This window comes from Gavialis gangeticus, unplaced genomic scaffold (assembly GCF_001723915.1).
Source record: "Gavialis gangeticus isolate Ggan-Ray unplaced genomic scaffold, GavGan_comp1, whole genome shotgun sequence".
NCBI classification, from domain to species: domain Eukaryota; kingdom Metazoa; phylum Chordata; order Crocodylia; family Gavialidae; genus Gavialis; species Gavialis gangeticus.
The window spans coordinates 87,569,316-87,592,013 of NW_017728992.1; the positions used below are offsets into that span (position 1 = coordinate 87,569,316).

Below are 22,698 nucleotides of genomic sequence, written 5' to 3' on the forward strand. Positions count from 1 at the left end.
TGTCCAAGTTTGTGGATGATACAAAACTGTGGGGAGAAGTGGACACACGGGAGGGCAGGGAACAACTACAGGCAGACCTGGACAGGTTGGACAAATAGGCAGAAAACAATAGAATGTGATTTAACAAGGAGAAATGCAAAGTGCTGCACCTAGGGAGGAAAAGTGTCCAGCACACCTACTGCCTAGGAAATGACCTGCTTGGCAGCACGGAAGTGGAAAGGGATCTTGGAGTTCTAATGGACTCCAAGATGAACATGAGTCGTCAGTGTGATAAAGTCATCAGCAAAGCTAACAGCACTTTATCATGCATCAGCAGATGGATGACAAACAGAACCAAGGAGGTGATGCTTCCCCTCTATTGGGCACTGGTCAGTCTGCAGGTGGAATACTGCATCCAGTTTTGGGCACCACACTTCAAGAGGGATATGGAGAACCTGGAGAGGGTCCAGAGAAGGGCCACTCATATGGTTAAGGGGTTGCAAGCCAAGCCCTACGTGGAGAGACTAGGACACCTGGCCCTCTTCAGCCTCTGTAAGAGAAGGTTGAGAGGTGACCTTGTGGCTGCCTATAAATTCATCATGGGGGTGCAGAAGGGAATTGGTGAGGCTCTACTCACCAAGGCGCCCCTGAGGGTTACAAGAAATAATGACCATAAGCTAACAGAGAGCAGATTTAGACTGGACATTAGGAGGAACTTCTTCACAGTGGCCAAAATCTGGAATGGGCTCCCAAGGGAGGTGGTGCTCTCCCCTACCCTGGGGGTCTTCAAGAGAAGGTTAGATAGGCATCTGGCTGGGGTCATCTGAGCCCAGCACACATTCCTGCCTATGCAGGGGGTCGGACCCGATGATCTGTTGAGGTCCCTTCCGCCCCTAACATCTATGAATCTACTACTGGTCTACATTCCTTTGCCTCTGCTGCCAGAAGTTCTGGCGATAGACAGCAGCAGCCACACCTGAAGCACAAGAGCATGTATTCAAATCAGTAGCTGTGCACCGTGGATAGGGACCAGCCCCTGAAGGGGCTGTGGTAGCTGACAGAAAGCATGGGAATGTCTATATGCAACTTCTGCCAGCTGTTGGCTGTTCTGACTTGGCAGATGTGGTCTATCTCTGCTGTCAGAAAGGACAGTTTTGACACCATAGTGAGGGTATAAATTCACCCCAAAATTTGCTGCAATCTTTGTAGCAAAATTTTATAGGGTAGATTAGACCTAAAGTGATCTGAGATATGCGACAAGTCATCTCCCTGGAAGGACAACCAGATTTGATGTTGTGATAATTCCAACACAGATTCTTTAAAAATATGCTCAAAACATTTCCAGCTGCCCCTGTATATCTGAAAGAAACAAAACATGGCAGGAAAACAGTTTTCTTCTCTGTTGCTTGTCACATTGAACTCAGATTTTCACTATGTGTTTGGATTCAGATTCACCTTGCAGTCCTGCTCTAACCATTTATTATGCATAATATTCATAATCTTTCGTGTCAGAAATATGTACCATTTTTCTCTCATTTTTTTTCTGTTTTAGCAAAATATGAATCTGTTCTTTATTCTCTGTTTAAAGAGGATCCTTCATCTTGCACTCAGAACTAAAATCTGGAAGCCATTCTGCATTAATACATAGTTTATTTGCAGTGAGATGCAAGGTATTTTGCTGTTTAGTCAAATAATTCCTAGAGAAATTCATTCCTATTTCTAACTAATGACTGTGGGAATCTGCGTAAAGGTTGTCTGCCAGGTCAGTTGCTACAGCAACTCTGCAGTACAACAAAGTAATAACAGCAACAAAGGTTCTCCTAATTACTGAAGTGAACTGTATATCCTCAGGCCTAAAGATACACTTTTATTGGCCTTGAGCCAGACATAGCAGACTGCTCTGTTCAAAGCTGAACTGATCCGCATCTTATTCTGTCTCTTCATCTAGCAAATGCCTGTGCTTTCTGAACATTGAAACTGGTAATTGCAAAGCATTCCCATGTGCTTCATTTCTCAGTTTCACTGTCACCATGCTAGCAGCAGCAGTAGATCCATCCAGACGAATTGGACAGGACAGAAACTGATCTAATTTCAGGATTCAGTGAAGGAACAGCATGTCAGGTTCTAGTTTTCATCCTGGTAGACCTTCCTGTCCTTGATACTTACAGCATTATAATTTACATGTTTTAACTTAGCTGACTTAAGATCCTTTCTGAAAAAGGCACAGACATCTAGCCCGTTTCAACTCTGATTCAGTCTTCTGCTGCTGACAATTACCATCATTTCTGTAGGTCAGTGGTACTTTTGAACTCTATGCAACTACAACATCTCAAAGAGAATGTACTAGGTATCTTACACAGAGTCGCTTGTGGAGTCTGCATTATATGTTTTCTATAACCATCAATACTTTCCAGGTTATTTTGAAATTGCACATCTCCTTTAGCACTTTGTGCTCAATACTTCCTGTAGTCATGTTCAAAAACTCTGTTCAGTACACTAAGCAATTTATTTCTTAAGTTTTACACAGTGTAGATTTTGCTGTAACTTATGGAATCTAACTGAAGACAACAGGAAAGAAAAAAACCTTTTTCTTTTTCAAATTGGATTTTTGTACCCTTTTTTAAGGAAAGGAGAGACGTATGTAAAGCAGGTATACACCCACATTTGAACCCTGGAAAAGGTGATTAGAGAATTTTCTATTTCATGACAACAAGCAGCAAATATTAGGTAGTTTAACTGTTTAATACTGAGACAAGTGATTTGACACTTGTTTCTTTGCCCCTAAAACAAGAGACCTAAAAATATATTTTTTGGCCCATCTGTTTTCCTTTAGAAGCCTTAGCAAGTCTAACGTTCAATTCAAACATTGATGCCAACACTGTTCGATGGTTGTGCCATGCTCTCCTATTTCTAGAGAGAAAAAATCCCTTTGAGAGCAAAGTGATTATATTAAAATTTAATCGACTACGTATTTATAACATAGTATGTACACTCTTCCTTTCTCTGTGTGCACACATGCATATGTGCATTTATATAGTATATACACATTCATATAATTGTATGCACGTATTTAATGTAATCTAGTCGAAGTATCTCTAAGTAACATTTTGCTTTTGAATTGGGGAGAGAGAAAATATGGCAATTTTGGGTTAAAACCAAACTTCAAAAGTCCTTTATCATGTGTTAAAATCCTCTCTCTTTTGGGATGACATATAATATTAACAAGTAAATGCAATTACTGTAAAGCTAAGGAAAGTCTTAGCATGGTTTAGTAAGGCCTCTCATGTCTGGCCTTGAAAAATCGTGTCTTGGTGGAAATGTACATAATGACTCAAAGGTAACTGTATGAAATGTGTTTTTAAATACCAGAAATTTAAAATCCAGAATATATTCAGTATGCTAAGCCTTCTCTTGTATTTCAAATGTGTGGAAAGAAAAAGGATTCTTGCACGTTAGCTTGATCAAAACCCACAAATGGCTTTGGTTCAAATTTAATGTAATTTTAAAAATGATTTGAATGTGAGGCCTTTACCATAGTTACTTGAGTATAAAGGGACACCCAATAATTATATTCTATATTTGGAAATTGTATACATTTGTTATAATTTTCCAGGTATAGAATATAATTATTGAAGGTTTGTCTGGAATTTGTTTCCCTCTCACTGCCACAGCAGGGGAAATAAATCTGGGGGTCAGGTAGTCATGCTCCGAGTTGGCTGAATTTTATCAACTGCATAGTTGGTTTCCATTACTGAGCACATGCTGCTTATGGCATCAGTTCAATGATATACAGTGTATTTAATGAGGTTTCCTTGTATGCAGATATAAGACAACAGGCTTCCACCCATACTGATTTGAGGGGAGGGTGAGGAGGGGGACGGACCATGACTCGTTATTTGATTATATATGGTAACTGAATGATTTTGATGGATAGCTGTCTACCAGATAGGGCTCTGGAGTCTTGAACTGAGGTCCTGATTTTCCATTCCATCTATTGCAATTGGAAGTCAGCATGTGGCACACAATTATTATTTTTGAGATTTAAACACTGCATTCTCTTTGAAAAAAAATAATAGATTTGGTTACTTGAATGTGATAAAATGCAAAAAGGAGCTAGTTATTGCAGTTTATTTTATTGAAAACACCCCAGTGCACATACAGTGCTTGGTTAGCTAGCAGTTTCCTCACAAAAGCCTATCAACATGCACATGCATGTGCATACATTCCAGTTGTTTAAATATCTTGCCCTGTGGGCACAAAAATCAGCACTTTGGCAACCTGATTTTTTTTCTGTCTTCTTGGTAGCTCTTACTCTGTTGCTGATGCTGACACTGACATTGGGTGTTCAGAAAAAACTACAATGCACTAACAAGGCTGCAGAACTGTAACTAACAAAGTTATGTTAATTCTTCACTGTCATGGTTTGTTTGTATTTCTTAGCCTTCATTTGTTTGCACCTAAATGCTTTAGGGCAAGGATTATTGTTGTTCTGTGCTTGTACAGCACCAATCGCATTTACTTGTAAATATTACTAAGTCTTACTATTAACAACAAGGTAAGGCAGGGGAGATGACCAGCATCTCTCTCCTCTTCGTGCTAAATTTGATGTTTAGGTCCCTCTACATGTGCAATTAAAGACGCAGTGAAATTTAATGTGCAGTCCATGGCTCCTGCTATGCTACACGTGGATGGTAGGAGGTGTGGCTGTGAGAATGTGCATCAAATCCCATCACGCCTTATTACCAATGCAGAAGGAGTCCAGTCCCCCTGTACTGGCAATAAGCAAGCTCCTGTGGCTGGAAGCTCCCTCAGCTGAGGGCTTCCAGCCGTGCGGGTGTCCTGTGTACCTCTGCAGCTGGGAGATGCAGCTACTGTGATTTCCTAGCCATGGGGGTGCGTAAAGCCCCTTGACAGTCTCCTACAATATCCTTATTAACGAACTAAAAAATACAGACTAGATGAAAGTACTGTAAGGTGGATATGTAAGTAGTTGGAACATCATACTCAGCAACTAGTTCTCAGTGCATCAGTGGTGGAAGGCCAGGGTAACAGGATTTAGCCCCCACCAAACTGGGCTGGTGACAGTGACTCCAGTACCACTGCTGCTGCAGTGCTGCACCCAGTGCCCCTGCTGTGCACTCCACTGCTGCTGCGCACACAGCGCCAGTGCGTGCCGGCCCTGGAACGGCCCTGCGGGAGGAAGGGGTAGGGTCAGACAGGCATGCTTCACACCACCCAGTGCACCCAAATAATATTTTCTAGTGCCGTTGATGGCTCAGTGTCTAGTTGGGAGGAGGTATCAAGTGAGGTTCCTCAGGGGTCTGTCCTAGGTCCAATATTGTTCAACACCTTCTTTAATGATTTGGATGATGGGAATGAATACATTCTTAGCAAACTGGCAAATAACACCAAGTTGGGTGGAATTACAGACACTCTGGAAGACACATGGCTAGTATCTGTATCCAGGATGACTTGAACAGACTGGAGAATTGGGCCACAGTCAAACAGATGAGATTCAACAAGCACAAATGTAAAGTCTTGCACTTTGGATAGAATAGTTGCATGCACAAATACAGACACAAATTCAGTGCTTTTGTAGTAATCTGCAAAAATATTTGATCTGAATAAGGGAAGGAGCACAGGGTAAGGGAGTAGTAAAATACTTGATGTGTTCCAGTTTCTTGTTGGAAAAGTTTTTGGAGTAGGTAGAAAAACATGGATAAAGTTAATCAGTTTCACAAATATAAATAGCTCAGTTGGACACAACCCAACCATATTTGCCCATGGCTGCAGTCACAGACTAGCTTACTGCTATAAATGCGATATTTGGAATTAGGTTCCCTATTAATCCCAACAGGAAGGAGGAAGCTTAGCTTTCTTAGCCGGGAAGGAAGAAATTTACTTGGTATCATATAATCTTATGGAGAGTTTTCTAATTCTGCTGCAGTTAAATGTCTGCAGCTTTAGGCTCTGATCCTGCAGGTAATTCATTTTTGATTCAGAACATGAACCTAGCCCTAAAATATCATGAGTTTAAAATAAATAATGATATACTTGAGGCTCTTGTATCAGGCTTCTGCAGTTTTTTATTTTATTTTATTTTTAAGCTTATTGAGTACACAGGGTCACAGTTTCAAGCCTTTCTTTGCAATTATGAGGGCAAAAAATAGTAAGAAGCCTGAGCTCAATGGAAGATACCACTTATGCAGGACTTGTGATAATTTCATAAGAATAGATAACAGGAATACAAGGATCTGCCCAGAGAATTCATTGAAAGATGGAAGCCATGGTCCTTATAGGATTTTGTTACCAAGAGATGTACAAATGGATAAAAGAGCAGGGTTGCCACTGCCTTTATTCTAGCTGTACTAGGAAAACATGCCACAGGTTTTCTGTTGCATCCAGGGAGCCTTGAATCAGGTTTGCTAGTCAAATTATTTTCTTTATACTTATTTATTTAAATGTATATTTAAATATACATATACAAGCTTTATAAGTTATTTGATCTCTTACTGTAAGCCACCCTGCGCCTTTGAGAAGGGCACTATATACAGCTAATATATACGTTAAAACTGCTAATAATGGAGGTTTTTCCTTTAACCTTATTTTTACAATGAGAGTTGAAGACTTGAACTTGCCAGATGAAGGTTTACAAGTAAGGAGTTATGCCATGCATGGAGAAATAAGCTTTTATCATGCTGTGGTCTAATGAAGGCAAAATAAGGCTGGTTTTGGTTGTTAAATCCATGTGCTTACTTATTGTGAATGAGGTTAAGAAGCTTGTTAATGATTTGTGTTTGGTTATGCAATTGAAAATCTGCTGCAAAGCTTCAAAACAAAATGTAATGGCAAATTCTGTTCTTCTAGTGAGAGTAATTTCAATGTCCTACATAAGAACAATTAAAATACATGAAGTCATATGTTTTAAAATTCTGTATAGTATTGTACAGAGCTAAATTCCTAGAAGTAATGCCTGCTGGTGTTCATTTTGTTTAATATATTTTCTGAATTTTGTTTAGCTAATTATTAATAACCACTTCAGTTTATTACAGTGACACTAACTTATCAGATATTCATGTACTGTATTCAGATAGCTTAGTATTGAAATTTAATGTGAATTATTAAAGTACCACTATAAAAACTAACCCTCTTTGCCCCTTTCTCTTGCGTAAATATTAACCCTATATAGAGCTCTTGAGTTCTTTTGCATTGAAGAAAATTCCTGGCCAGTTTTAGGTAGCTATTGATAAAGCCATGATTTTTTCCCTTTTGTTTTAAATTCAACTGTTCTTATATTTTACTCAATATTTATTTTATTTACATTTTTCTTATTATTAGCCTCTGCCAAATAGTCATTGTTATACTTAAGTTGAACTGATCCTGAAGTTGCATATATGCCCTAGGTCCTGAATATGCCTCACTTTTGTTTGCAGGGAGGGATTATGGGGAAGGAAGATCTCATAAAACCTCTCTCATCCTGTGCCTTATGTAAAGCAGCCTGATACAATAACAGCTTTGTGTTCCTGTGAACATTCCTCCCAGTAAGCCAGTACTAGCTGCTCCTAAGGATAAAGCAAGTGTCAGAGAAGTCTGTGGTAGCATAGGTGGCCAGAAGCTCATGGGAGCATAATTGGCAAAAAAAAAGATAACCTCATGTTGGAGTGGAGAAACTCTTCACTTTCAGTCATTTAGGTCACACAGACAGTAGTTTCAAAACTTAGTTGATGGAATATTGGTTAAACTGTTATACAGATTTTAATGTACAATACGTGTGTCCACACCCACCCACACAGTCACTAGAAGATTGATGAATGGAAGTTGCTGAAAGACTGACTAATGATTCTGATATATGCTACTGGTTTGCACATGCATTTGAGAAAATTGAGTGTAGGCTTGAGATTTGGCCCTTACTTATGAATAATCCCATTTATGTCTCTAAACTATCCTCATATTGTTCCTGTTGACCCTAAACCAGTGTTTCCCAAACTATGGGTCTCAATATCAGCAGATGGGGTTGCAGGGGTGGGAGGCTGTGGGTTTACAGTGAGGGGCCATGCTGAGGAAATGGGGTCATGATGAGGAAGTGGGACCATAAATGGGGTCATGCTGAGGAAAAGTTTGGGAAGCACTGCCCTAAACACTTAGTTTAGCTGGCACTTCAGAAACACGTTCCTTGAAGAAGCAAAATGTTCCCTATTACCAAGATACGTTCCTGCTGAGATCATACTAGGGAAGTGCATCAATAGAGAGAGCATGTATTCCAGCAATATCTGCATGCAGGGACAGGACACACATTTTTTTAATCTAAAAATGATTAGGTATTTATCCAAGAGAAATTAACATTTACACGAACAAATCCTAAACAAGAAGCCTGTACTGACATGTAAAAGAAGTTGTATATAAAAATGAATTATGCTAAAATGACTGTTTTGAGATTAGTATTTGCTTGCCAGAGGAAATTTGTCACATTCAAAGAGGCTTTTACTTGGAGTCATGTTATATTACTCATTAAATTCTTGTTTATTTACTATTTGTGGAGCTAAGGAAGATTGGGAATAAGGTTCAGTGGGCTTTACAGATCCATAATGAGAACTCAGGCTTGGAACCTTGTAGTTAATTGTTTTTTTCTGTTGTTTGCTTTGTTTTTCTGTTTCCTTAAGTTCCAGATATTTCCAAGGGTTTTAATTACAGGATTTATTATTAATACATTTTTCCCAAGGGTAGAGATTGCATAACTGTCACAGAGTCAAAATCATAGACACACAGGCTAGGAATAGACATTCAAGAAGCCCATCCCTGAATTGATTCAATCTTTGCAGTTTAGTCTAATCTGCAGAGTTTGAAATGGTTTTCAAGTGGGCAGACATTCACTTTTGATTCCAGAAATGCAGGCACATGCATGCAGTGGCTCAGGCTAGAACCAAAGGGGTGTTAGAGCGAGACTGCTCTTCTATAGTGCTGAGCTAAAGTGGGGCAAGACCAGGCCCCCAGGACACTATGATTAGGGAGGGATTTAAGCTTCCACCATGCCTGCACATCCTGAGCCAGGATGTGCCCAGAGGGGGTGGGGGAAGTAGCCATTGCCAGGTTTTCCCCTGTCACAGTTCAAGGGATAGGGAGTGTTGTTAGGTCCCAGCCCCCAGCTAGCAGTCTTAGGCAAAGGTGGGGAGGAGCTGCTTGTGTGGAGTGAATGCAATGCATCTGTTGATCATACTGGATCTCTCTCCCTGCTTCTTCATGCTATCTGCAGCTGTGGACAGGAAGTGAATGGCACCAAAGCCTCTCAGAACTGCCTCTGAGCTGCCTGCACTTTGACGGCTCTGAAGCAAGTCAGCAGGGAGCTTGTCAGAACACAAAGCTTATCAGCCTATCAAGCCCTACAAAAGAAAACAAAAGCATTTCTCTCATTAGTTTCAAGTTCTTGTTACCTGCAGTGTGCATTTCCATTTGCAAGGCACTGGCTTCTTGCTCAGGAAGCAACAGCCTGGCTGTAGCCCTGGTTAGGTCCAGAAAGCCCTGAGCTGACACTGTTCTGTCTGCCTCTGTTCCTGTGAAATTGGAGACACACGCACAGGCACCTCTCAGCATTAGCTAGCATGGTGGGGGGGCATTGCTAGATGCTGGCTGGATTTCTTGCCACTGGGGTCCCTGCCATGGGAGAGGGAAGTGGGGGGGGATCCCTGCTTGAGCACTGAGGGGGTGGGGGCAGAGGGGAGCCTGGCAGATGCAGGCAGACCCTGGCTGCAGTGCCCTACCCCTTCTCAGCTAGCCGGAACAGTAATAGTGTTCTGGCTATGGAGGAGAAGGGTGCGGCCAGCCCTTCTCTATGGAGCAGACAGCACAGCACAGCACAGCACATGGCTAAAAAGCATGCTGGGACACTGGGGGACTCTGATTTAATTTAAACCTGGAAGGGGCCTGGGACAGAAGTTCCATAAACCAGTTTGGCCTAAATCAGTTAGGTCTGATACTACTTTCAGCCAGGTTTAACCAGTTTCGGCCGTTTTGCAACTGGTTTATGTGCACTGAACTTACGTTCTGTTACAAGTTTAAACCAGTTTCTGATCACTTAACCCGGTTTATGTGTAAATTCTGTCCCTAGCCCCATAATTATAGAAAATTAAGGTTGAGAAGTGCCTCAGGACATCATTCAGTCCAACCACCCCTGCTCAAAGCAAGGACAATTTCTAATTATATCATCCTAGACAAAGACAAACGACTGTCTTCTTTTTTTTTTTTTTCTTTTTGAAAACAGAATATAGGTGGACAGTTTGAAAATAAACTGATGACATGATGATGTTTGTCTATGTCATTTATTCAGTCAAGGATCTCTGCATTGCTTAAATTCAGTTTACCGTTGTTTAAACAAGGGCTATAAAATATTCAATCGTAATAGTCAGCTTTATTGTTGCCTTGAATTTTCTATATTGGGAATTTAATCCATAATGTAAAAATATGTGCTTTAGTAATGCCATTTAAAAAAGAATAAAATAATGAATTTTAATCTTGTTTAAACTGGAATAATAAGGGTTTGGGGTTCATAGTGATAAAAACTATAGCAGATTATTAGAAATTCTGCCTCAAAAGCTTGAATGTTGTTCAAAATCTCCCCAAAAATATAAAGCCTTATAAGAATTTCACAGAAAACAAGGACAGTGAGGAAGATTTGTTACATGTGTGCAAACAACAAAAATAAGGGGCATTTAATCATAGAATCATAGAATCAATGAGTCGGAAGGGACCTAGACAGATCATCTAGTCCAACCCCCTGCCATGGGCAGGAAGGAGCACTGGGGGTGGCAGGGGTCTTAAGATATACATACACATATTATATGTGTATATGTATATCTTATTATATGTATATGTTATACCTTTTAGTTCTGGGATGTACCGGAGATCTGCTGCTTCAGAGCAGACTCAATTAATCCAGTCTGCTCTGCATGGGAGCTGATGCGCACCGCGCTGTGCTGCTTGCAGTTGTGTAAGTGGCAAAATGCGCATCAGCATGGAGAAAATGGCAGCAGTGTGCTTTTGAACTAAAGCACTTCTGAGGTGTTTTAGTTCAAAAGTGCGCCGCCACCATTTTCTTTGCACTGACACACATTTCACCACTTACACAACTGTAAGCATCACAGTGTCAGGCGCTTGCACGTGTAAAAATGCCCTATAGTCCTAACCGTAGAAATGAAGTAGCTGTCTGGGAAAAGCAAAATCAGTAGTACACAGGAAAGTTTGATATCTTAAAGCTTTCAGAAGGCCTTAAAGCTACTTTTGTGAGCTTTGGTTATTTAGGTTGAGGATTCTGAACTAAATGGATACTTTGCTCTTATCCTTCTTTGCCATCTCCTGGCTAAGAATCTCACCTTCTCAAGCTGTCTCCTAATCCAGCCCTACTGCATCTCAGTAGGCAACAAATACTGAGCTCCTGCTCACCTAGCAGAGAACCTGTAACTTCCCTGGGAGGTCCCGCTGTGCTCTTCTGGGCCTTTCAACTTGATGATTCCCCCCTGGTGGAGGAGTGCGCAGGTTTGAGATTGCATGTGGGATCATATCTGCAGACTAACCCCACATAGGATCCAGCCCATGGGGCTGGAAGGTTGGGCACGATTAGGACAGTATGTCCCACTCATTAAGATGCAGTTACCTGCCTTTGGGTCCTATGGGAAAAAATTCCTTTTATTCTGTAGAAAATAATAGTGCATTCATATAAAGACTGCAGAAGATGATCAGAAGTAGAATGACTTTTTCCCCCCTCTTTTGAAATATGATCCCAGTCTAATTGAATGTTGTGGTAAAGATTTCAAGTATTTATTTGCAGAAGGCCTGTGCAGTATCCAGCTAAGTTCCAACAGATCAGTCGGTTGTGAATATTTGTTGTAATTTGGTTTAGCTCTTGATGGAATGTATTCAAATAGAGCCAAAAATTTTGTTTCGTCTCCTCTGATTGTTAAGTGATTTCTGTTAACACTGAGTTGGTTTGGTGTGCACTATTTCCTAGTCATTGAGAAGAGAATGAATCCAAAGAAAGAAGCTAGCAAAGCTCTGATATTTACATAATGTCTGGGTTTTTTTGTGAACTCTGAATGTGGATGAAAACACTCTAATCTTCTTAGCGATCTCAGCAAAAATTGAATGCATTGGATCAACCTATTTTCTAAAAAGATTCAGTAAAAAATAGAAGTCTGCATCATGATTGAAAATAAACATGTTTACTGATTTGGTTATGAAACGTTCTGATGACCTAGTAATACTTGAATTATTCCATCATTACATCAGGTTTTTCTTAACATATGTTTTGGTAGGTTTCCTAAAAATAGAACAAATAGCCCTTGTATTACTTCCTGTCAACTGGTTGAACATTCACTCCATTAGAATAAATTTGAACTGTAGTGTTAAGGGAAGAAAAGGCAAGTGCCAGGATCACTAAACCAACTTACTGTCCAGCTGCACAAAAGCACCATTTCAGCTGGGAAGTTGTTTTGATGGAAAAATTGTGCTGAGAGTTGTTAGATCATGCTAAATTTGGGGAGGGATGAGGAATTATCATCCCTGTCGAGTTCATTTTGTTTGAGATTTTGAAACTACCTTGACTGTTGATTTTTGTGTCAGTATGTTCCAGCTTTCAAACACCTTCACTACTACAAGGCTAAAGTTCTGATTTAAAAATGAAGCTTAAGATTTCGGTATATCATTTCATTATTTTATGTACCTTATGTCTAGATTTGGCAGCATAAGTGTGTGCAACAGCACCTATGTAATTGCTATCCTGGAAGTACCCACCAGGTATGATATGTCTCAATAAAGATGGCTATTTGTTTTGGTTTATGCTAAACCAAATTGCTTTAATTCCAACACATTTTCTGTGCACAGTGCAACCTTACAACATGACTCATAGCTTGATTTTTCAGAAGTATCAGTCCTTCAGCATGTAACTTTTTCAATTCTCCGTTGTAAAGTAACACAGCCCAAACAATTCTCTCTCGTTTTCTGTTCAAGAATCACAATTATATCCACCCTATGTATGAACTTGCCAGTGTTGCATTTCATTAACTACCTGAATATTTTATGTAAATTGACTCTAATTCACACACTTACAAGTAAAGAATAGATTTATTGTTAGTATCTTGTATGGCTTGAACAAAAACAAAGCTTCATCCTGTATTCTAAGCTCTAATGCAGTTTTAAGGAGTGATACTGTAAATTATTTTGATAATACTGCTTTCTTATTCCTATTGGTGGCATACTGAAAAACCAAGCTATACAGGATTAAAATTCATTAGCTGTAGTTTACTGGAAAAAGGCAAGTCAGATGAGAACATGTTTAGTCACTGAGCAAATAGAACAGAATTAGTTGTAGTAAAATACTCAGAATTTGACCAGTTCTAATGAAGCATAGTGCTGGCCATTCCACCAAGTTATAGAAACATTTAGCTTTAATAGTTCCTGTGTTTGTTCTACACAGTCAGTAAAGTATAAATTGGATTTATAACTCGCAGATTATGGGACTGAGTATGCATGTATACTTGCTCCTAGAAAGTTTATCAAAGGAAAGACAGGATATAGACACATTTACTATTGGACTAGCAAAGAGTTCCTCTGCTACTAAACAGAGACCATCAGTAATTTCCTTATTTCCTTATCTGAGCTCCTTTCAGAGAATTATTTCTATACAAATACAAAGGTAGTAGAAGAGTAAGGATGTGTATCCCAACTGCTGCCTAAAATTAAATACCTCATATATCATAATTTTATGCTGTAATTATTCTGTTATATCTTCTATTCTCTGTTTTATGTTACAGAATTGTGTAACATAAGTACAGCAGATGAAAATGATATATTGACCTAAATATACAGATACTAGTGTATGGTGTTCCATAAGTTCCCATCTCTGTAACAGTACAAGCAGCAATTTCTGTGTGTATATATTTAACAATTTTCATTTTCCTCCCTAGTTGTGTGCTGCCCACCTACCAACACGATCAGAGGCACCAAACCACTATCAGGCAGTATGTCGAGCATTGTTTGCTGAAACAATGGAATTGTACACGTTCCTAGCAAAAATTAAAAGTGCAAAAGAGGTAAGCAATCTGATAGAATTCTGTGTTGTTATTTTGGTTACTATGTGAGTGATTCAAGTGAGTTGTTTTCTATTCCCAACTACCAGTGATAGACAGCTGCTTCAGGAAATTATTAACATGGTGTTTGGAAAGATAGCTGTACAGTTCAGTTTTCTTTTGCATCCAGTAACTGTTAATCATACTTATCTGACAGAGGTTAATATATATTCATGGTTGACTGTGATTAAGGACCTACCAAAATCTTTAATCTTAATCCGTTTTTGCTGTGCGCCCCCTCCTCCCCTGCCCCTGATTGTCAGAGGGGCTCTGGCAGTCCATCTGCTTGCCACTGATCAACCAGGAGGTGAAAAACATGGTTTTAAATGCACCATGGTTTTTGCTTCCTGCCCTTGGCTATGGGGCCCCAGCAGCCCTGCTGCTTGGTGCTGGTCAGCCTGGAGGTAAATCTGCGGCATATTTAGAACCACAGTTTTTGCCTCCTGGCTGATCAGCACCAAGGATCTCTGACAGTTGTGAGGGGGGCACGTGGCAAAATGAGCAAATTTAAAGGAGCCACTGTGCAGTGCACTTCTGCCACAGTTTCAGTAGGTTCCTAACTCTGATACATGATGCTAAGTGAGTAGGGGGAGACAAAAAGTATTTTTGGAGTGATTGCATATTTCTGTTCTGGTCTATATATATACGTGCATCTAGTGCAGCGCTCAATCTGCTCCATCACATCTGCACCTCCCTCACTCCAGATCCCCAATCCCTCTACAACGAGGGTAAGCATAGACACAGCACAGTATAGGGGAGTGCTGCAGAAGGGATAGGTGGCAAGGCACAGCTCTGTGCAACCAATTCCCCCATCCTGGATCAACCCTCAGTGGGCCATAGGTTGCTAACCCTTTCATTACATGCAAGTCCTCTTGCCTGCAAGGAGCACTGAATGTTTTTATGGACCGTTTTAGCAAAGGGTTCCTGAAGGATCATGAGTGTGAAACTAGAGTTAGGCCTATTGAAAGTCTCTGAGTTAAAGTTAATTGGGAGAGCATAAGGGTGATGTTGTACTGGATGCCTGCTCTAGACCACCAGATGAGGAGGAAGTGGTGGATGAGGCTTTCTTCAAACGGCTAGCAGAAGTTTCCCAGTCACATGCCCTGGTTCTCACTGGGGACTTCAATCACTCTGACATCTGCTGGGAGGGTAATACAGCAGTGCACAGGCAATCCAGGAAGTTTTTGGAGAGTGCTGAGGACAACTTCCTGGTGTAAATGCTGGAGCGGCCAGCTAGACGCCATGCTCTTCTTGACCTGCTGCTCACAAACAGGGAAGAATTGGTAGGGAATGTAGTATTGGATGGCAGCTTGGGCAGCAGTGACCACAAGATGATTGAGTTAAGGATCCTGAGGAGCAGAATAAGGACCCTGGACTTAAAAACAAAAAAACCAAAAAACCCCCAAGAAAGCAGACTTTGACTCACTCAGGGAACTCATGGGCAGGATCCCCTGGGAAGCCAGTCTGAGGGGAAGAGTAGCCCGGGAGAGCTGACTGTATTTTAGAGAAGCCTTACTGAGACTGCAGAAACAAACCATCCCGATGTGCAGGCAGACTGGCAAGTATGGCAGAAGACCAGCTTGGTTTAGCAGGGAGCTATTCAGTAAACTAAGTCACAAAAATGTAAGCTTATGAAAGTAGAAACTTGGACAGATAGATAGGAAAGAGTATAAGAGCATTGCTTGGATGCAGTCAGGAAGGCCAAAGCACAATTGGAATTGCAGCTAGCAGGGGATATGAAGGGTAACAAGAAGGGTTTCTGCAAGTATGTTGGTGGCAAGAGGAGAATCAGGGAAAGTGTGGGTCCTTTCCTGAATGGGGGAAGCAACCTTGTGACAGAGGATACAGAAAAGGCTGAAGTGCTCAATGCCACCTTCACCTCAGTCTTCACAGGCAAAGCCAGCTCCCAGGCTACAGCACCAGGCACCTCCCAGCATGCTCTGTTGGCTGGGTGGGGCTCTCTGTTTCACAGCAGGGCTGGTCCCTCCCCTCTGCTCCCTGACAACAGTTCTGGCAGAGACTGCAGGCAGCTACCCCCACCCTTCACCACTCCCTGCTAAGCAGGAATTTCCCTCTCCCTTCTGCCTTCCTGAGAGGTGTCTGTGTATTAGCTAACAGACCACATGCTGGCTACGGTCCATGCTGTGACAGATAGGACAAAGGAAGAATCAGCAGGTTACTGGTAATGTCCCTCTGTTTTCTTAATGGGGTGATAAACAATGAGTTAGTGGTGATAAACACTGTGTTATCAATTCCCTGCTGGGCTAATCAGAGGGCTTGTTGGAGCCTGGCCACGCCCCCCTTATCTTAGCAATGTGGAAGGGAAGGGAGGGCTGCTCTAGCACCCCCGCCCCCGGCTTCTAGCCTGAGCCACTCCAGGCATGTAACTGCGTAAAATGGTGAGGGGGCTGGGAGACCTGACTTCTATGAGGAAAGACTAAGGGAACTGGGCTTATTTAGTCTAGAGAAGGGGAGACTGGATTTAATAGCAGTCTTTAACTACTTGAGGGGTGGTTTGAAACAGGATGGAGCTAAACTGTTCTCAGTGATGGCAGATGACAGAACAAGGAGCAACAGTCTCGAACTGCAGCAAGGGAAGTTTAGTTTGGATAGTAGGAAAAATGTTCTGACTAGAAGGGTAGTAAAGCACTGGAACAGGTTACCTAGAGATGTGGCGGAAGCTCCATCCTTGGAAGTTTTTAAGATGTGGGTAGACAAAGCTTTGGCTGGGATGATCTAATTGGGAATGGTCCTGCTTTGGGCAGGGTGTTGAGCTAGATGACTTCCTGAGGTCCCTTTCAACCCTAATTTTCTATGATTCTAAGAGTGATTCTTGAAGAAAAGTATAATCTATGGACTATCTGTTGCAGTATAGTTCTTGTTGAGACCCGTACCTGAGGTGTTGTAGGTAATTCATCTTCCCTCAATGGAGTAGTATCGTGAGGTACTAGTAGTTTCTATTACTACCTTAAAAGTTTGATTAGATGTGATGACACTTCATCTAAAGAAGTTGAATATTCTTGAACCATATTATTCGTATATTCTTAAAAGGGTTGTTTAGACAGTAGCCCTCAACTGTTTTTGGCTAATGGGTTGCATGGGTGTTGCCTGGGCCGTCAGTGGGCTGGATCCGGATGGTGGTCCCAATCCAGCACAAGGTGGTTGCAGCAGAGCCCCATCAAGCCGCACTGAGGGAGGCAGGGGGCATCCTGGCTCCAACATGGCCCTGTGGGGGAAAAAGGAGTGTGGCTCAGCTCCAGCCTGGTCCCGTGGGACAAGGGAGCAGGGGTATGGCCTAGCCCTCTGCAGAGCAGAGGGGAAGGGAGCATGGCCCAGTCCCACCCCAGCCCTATGGGGGGAGGGGGTGTGGTCCAGCTTCAGGGAGGGGAAAGGCAGATTGGCCTGGTCCTGGGGTGGGGGAATGGGGCTTGAGCAGGGGAAAGAGGGTGTGGCTCAGCCCTATCCAGCCTGGGGTGGTAGGAAGGGGCGTGGCATGGCCCGAACCTGCTGCATGGGGCTTGGGGTTTGGGAATTCAGCAGTGACGAAGGGTGGCCGTATTTATTGCCACTGCTCTCCTGCCACCAAATTTCTCTATCTGGAGATCCCCACAGGCCAGATATCTGTGGCTCCATGGACTGCATTTGGCCCACAGACTGGAGGTTGAGCACCCCTGATATAGACTGTCAACCTATTGGAGATCCATAGCCTTTTTGGGATTTAGAGTTTCCTTCAGCCTGGAAACTCTGTTGGACCAAACTAATCATAAGCTGCTTTCTAACATGCTTTTCCACCAAGGTAGCTTTATTTGTGGTGATCGCATCAGCCAGGAAAGTGTGTAAGTTACAAGCTCTTGTGGCAAACTCCCTGCACATTGCTTTCAACAAGCACAAGATCTTACGGTGCCTGTACACGAGTGCAGAGGCTGCTCCGACATGCTGTACTTACAGCCCGTTGTAGCAGACTCTGCACTTTAGCAGCCTCCCAGGTCTCTTATATCAGCATCTCTAGTCTTCAAAATGGTGGTGGGTGCTTTCAACTAAAATTCGTCGAATGAGTAAAGCATGGGGACGCTGGTATGTGAGATGCTGCAGCATTTTGATTAGAGCAGCTCTTGGAGCCACTCTAATTGAAGTGTTGCACCCTCACCCTTGGAGTATATGTAGAAGTGCTCTCAGTGTGGTCATATCCTAAATTCTTTAAAAACACACACATTCACCTGTGCGCATATATCTCTTGGGGCCCCTCTATTTGCACAGATAAAGGCACAGTGGGATCTAATGTCCGATCCACATAATCGTACCTCCTGCCATAACACATTTCCATGGGAGGAGGCACAACTGTGGGATCATGCATTAGATCTCATTGCACCTTATTGCCAATGCAGGGAGAGCCTGGGATCACAGTTGGCTCCTGTGGGGAGCTGATGGGGCTCACAGAAATGGCAGTGTTCTCCCTGCTGCCCCCCCCCTCCCCCCACTGGAAGCCCCACACCTGGGGTACAACATTTCCCTTGCTGCAAGCTCCACCACTGATTGTTGAGGCTGGCAGCAGGCACACAGCCAGAAATGCTGCCGCCACTGTGATGCTTGTCAGCTGCGGGGCTGGCAGCAGGTGGTGCACCCCTGTGGCTGGGAGCCCCTCAGTTGATGGGGCTCCCAGCCATAAGAGAGCACCTGGACACACACTCAGTTAATGGCATAAGAGCAAGTTACATATTCTTTGTGGAATAATTTTGTAGCTTATTGCTTGCTTTAACCCTTCATTAATTGGTTGAACTTATAGCTGGGTCACAGTTTAAGATGTGATTAACTGGCTAATTACGCCTTAAATGCAATGTGTAGATGGGCCTTGGCATTTTACCTTATACAGATTATATATCCTACCTAACTACTTCTCTAAGTTTCCAAGGCATGTAGATGAGGAGAGAGTCCAGACTTGAAAATCAGAAAAAAGATAAGAAGCATATAGAAAACATACCAATATGTAATGCTCTTCGTTTCCTATTGCTACCTTATTAAGATAATCTTTATAGCCTGTACCTATGTAGGATACCAATTATATGTTCATGTTAAAGTTGTGCCAGTAAAAACTTCCTATTACCCCATATATTCTTTTCCTACCTAAAAGTAGCTTCAATACTCATGAGCAATATGGTCAACCAAGTTCAAATATTTAAAAAAGTATTTCTTGTTGATGTCCTTTTCATAAATTGCATTTGTGTGCAACAGAGAGAAGCTAAAGCTACACAAATGAAGTTGCCCTGAGACCAGGAACCTCGGTTCAAAAGTTGTGCTAGGGACAGCTAGAGCTTTCCCAAGTAGATTGTTCATGTGGTACTGGCCAGAAACTGAGAAATGTCTTATGTCTTAGAATAGAGATGTTATTGTTATGATATGGGGTCATTCCATCTACTTACAAGTGGGTAATCATGAGTAAGTTGCATTCGTTGTCCCAAATGCATATTAATAAAAAAACGTAATACTTGTGTATCTTCATAATTTATTTTGTCTCTGCCATTAGGGCTTCTACTTTAAGAATCTGTGCTTGTTTCAGTGAGTTTTTGAACACATTTTGTCTGTCTGTTTAGTTTTTCTTAAGAATATTTAGAATCCATTTGTTTAGGACTTTAGAGCAAGCAGAAGCACATTACTAACATAGTGTTTCCAAAATAACATAAATAGCTTGTTTAATAACTACATATACGGATTTTGATATCCTGGGTGCCTCTAGGATCCCTTGTTGTTAACTAGACATTTCTGGTTTTCACAGGTATGAAATTTGAATTCCTTGTTGTGTTAAATGCCAAGATATCCAACTTAAAAGTGGAGGCTATTGACAGATCATCTGTCATTGGCACTGAATTAAATCTTCCCCAATGCTGATGTTAGATTAGGGTAACTTTGGTAGGGAAATCCATGTTTGGAATTGGAATTGGATGAAGTAATATTTCTTGGACACAATAGTATCGTAAACAGGATGCTATTCACTGACTGCCTGTCTTGCATGCATACCAGCCTCTGGCTTCTTTACTATTTATTCCATCCAGGAAGCGCATACACTAACTGCAGATGTTTCCTCAGCCTGACGAAGGGTATTTAAACGCAAAAGCTTGCTAAGAAGAATTTTTCCAACGATATGAGTTGGTCTAATAAAAGATATCAGATTTACCCAAAGAACCTTGTCTGCCTATATCCTTAGACCAACACGGCTACAACCTACATCCCTGTAAACAGGATGTGCATTTGAAACCTGCCCAGGGTTTTGAATGTTACAAAAATCCTGGAGTCTGGACCAGTGGGAAGATGGTAGTCAGAGACATGTAATCAGTGTGTTTATCTACCCACCTTTGAAAGTAATTGTTATACCTCTCCAATTTATCATATGGATTCCACTTCTATTTAATCAATAGATTATGTGTAGTGACAGAAAGGTTTTATTGGAAGTAATTTGGGTGAGTGTAATACTCATAAATGAGGAAGCAATGGGTAAATTTGTATATGTCATCACAATAAGTGCAAATTGAAGTGTTTATAGTTCTCTGTTGCACCTTTTTAATAGTATCCTTTTTATACAAAGGTTCTGAGATGAGCAACAAAATTAACCTACAGACAGGGAAAGATCTGTTCACTAAGAGAGTGAAAAATGGGGTGAATAGAATGAAGCCAGGAAGGGTGAGGTGGCGTACTAGCTACTGTTATAGCAAAAAGCAAGAGAGAGTATGTATAAAGAAATGTCATGGAATAGCAGCAGCAGCTACAAGGTAGCTTCTCAGTATAAACCTAATTCACTCAACCCCTGTTAAAAAAATAGGTCTCCTAAAACCTTAATTTAATTGTACAGTAGAATCTTTCTGGCAAGCTTGGTAAATTATTCCTATTTTTGCTATTTTTTTTATTTGGGTCATTTTGTTGGCCTTCCTGCCCATCTCCTTTTGCTACTCATGCCTCTCCTTTCAGGTGCTTTGAGGAGAAATAATGCCTGTCTGGTTCACAACTGGGGCCAGCACCTTCTGCTTTTTGGCCTGAAGATGGGCTAGGACTTCCTATAACTCCCTTGCCTGCTGCTCTGGCTCATAAGGCTGTTAGAGAAAGAGAGATGACACACTTGCTGTTTTTCTTCAGCTTGAGCAGTGGAGCTTTGTCTTAATTGCATAAGAAATTCACATAGGGGAGGTAGTCATCTTTTTTTCACTACCAGCTGAAAATGCACCCCCTGAAACAGAACAGTCATATCTGTTCTTATGAAATAAAAACTAATTACCTCCTTTATTAAGATGAAATTACTTTTCTTAATGACACACAGAACTCAACAGATGTGCTATAATTAAAATGTGCTTAAAAGTAACAATTCAGGAGACTAACTGTTTTCAAGATCAAAAGTTATAAGATTTCATTTGTATGAACTGGACCAAAGACATAATTGCAGGTCTAAGGAAAAGAATGCATCAGATAAAGAGAACATTCCTTTTTTAGGGGCTAGGAGCAGCTGTTCATTTTGTAATAGAATATTTTTTATGCAAACATAGAAACATAAAAATTGCAATACTGTATCAGACCTGAGATGCATGTAATCCAGCATCCTGACCCTACAGCGGTGCGCATGGCACGGGCTCTCCCCCTTAGCCCAGAGCGCTATTTTATGAGTCTCCCAGGCCACTGGGTGCCAAGCTGGGTGTGCACTGCTCACTTTTCCTCTCCTAGCAGTGGTGCAGCACAGCCTTGTGTACCAGGTACAGAGTGCTGTCCCTATAGCTTCCCTGTTATTGCTGCTGCCAGTATCAGGGAGGCCCACCTTGGCCATATTGGTAGGCGCTGCCCACAGCACCAAACTGCAGTCAGCTGCCCAGCAACCAGATGGTGGTGGTGGTGGCAGGGAAGCTGTAGGGGTAACACCCCATGCTTGGTGCCTGGTACACGGGGCCGTGCTGTGCTGCTGTGTAGGGGAAGAGTGAGGAGTGTGTGCCTGGTGGCCTGAGGGGATGCAGGTAATAGCGCTTGGGGCTGAGGGGGTGAGTCCATTCCGTGTGTGCTGCTTCAGGGGCTGAGGCTGGCCTGGGTGCTGCTCTCCAGTAGGTAGAAGGGGCTTCCAGGCAGGAGCTGCTCCCCCAGCTCCAGCTACATGTTCAGCTCGGCTCTGCCCCAGGCTAGCATGGATACCCTTGAGTCCCTTCTCCGCCCGCTTCCCACAGCCTAGGTACCTCTGTTCAGCAAGGCTCATGTCTAGGATGAAGCCACCGCTGCTGTGATCCCTCTGTGTGTGTCCCCACCTGGGCTTGGGGCTGTTTCGTTCCCCTCCCTCCCCACAATCTGGCCTTTGCTCCTGAGCTGCCCCAAGTGAAACCTTGGCCCCAGCAGCACGGAAGGCACAGGTGGGATCGTCCCCTGGCTGGAAAGGGATTTCTGGGGGTCCTGGGCCATGCTGAACCACGACCAGGGGGAAAAGCAGACCCTGGCTGGGGTCCTTGCAAGTCAGGGTAGGAGTTTAAACCCCTCCTCAGTTATACTCAGCCTGCTGGGTCCTGGCTACACCTCCCTTCAGCTCAGCTTCCCTCCAGCCTGAAGGAAAGGGAGGGCTCACTCTAGGACCCCCCCCCCCCCCCCCCCC

The 22,698-nt window shown here is 42.3% G+C and overlaps 1 protein-coding gene across 1 annotated transcript in view; it reads left to right on the forward strand.

Moving 5' to 3' along the window:
* The window catches only part of SPIRE1 (spire type actin nucleation factor 1), a 192,059-nt gene that overhangs the window by 95,825 nt on the left and 73,536 nt on the right, over nt 1-22,698 (forward strand). Inside the window, exon 4 of the mRNA XM_019525074.1 lies at nt 13,932-14,057. Within this exon, the coding sequence (XP_019380619.1) occupies nt 13,932-14,057 (126 nt within the window). The remainder of the gene's footprint in view (nt 1-13,931; nt 14,058-22,698) is intronic.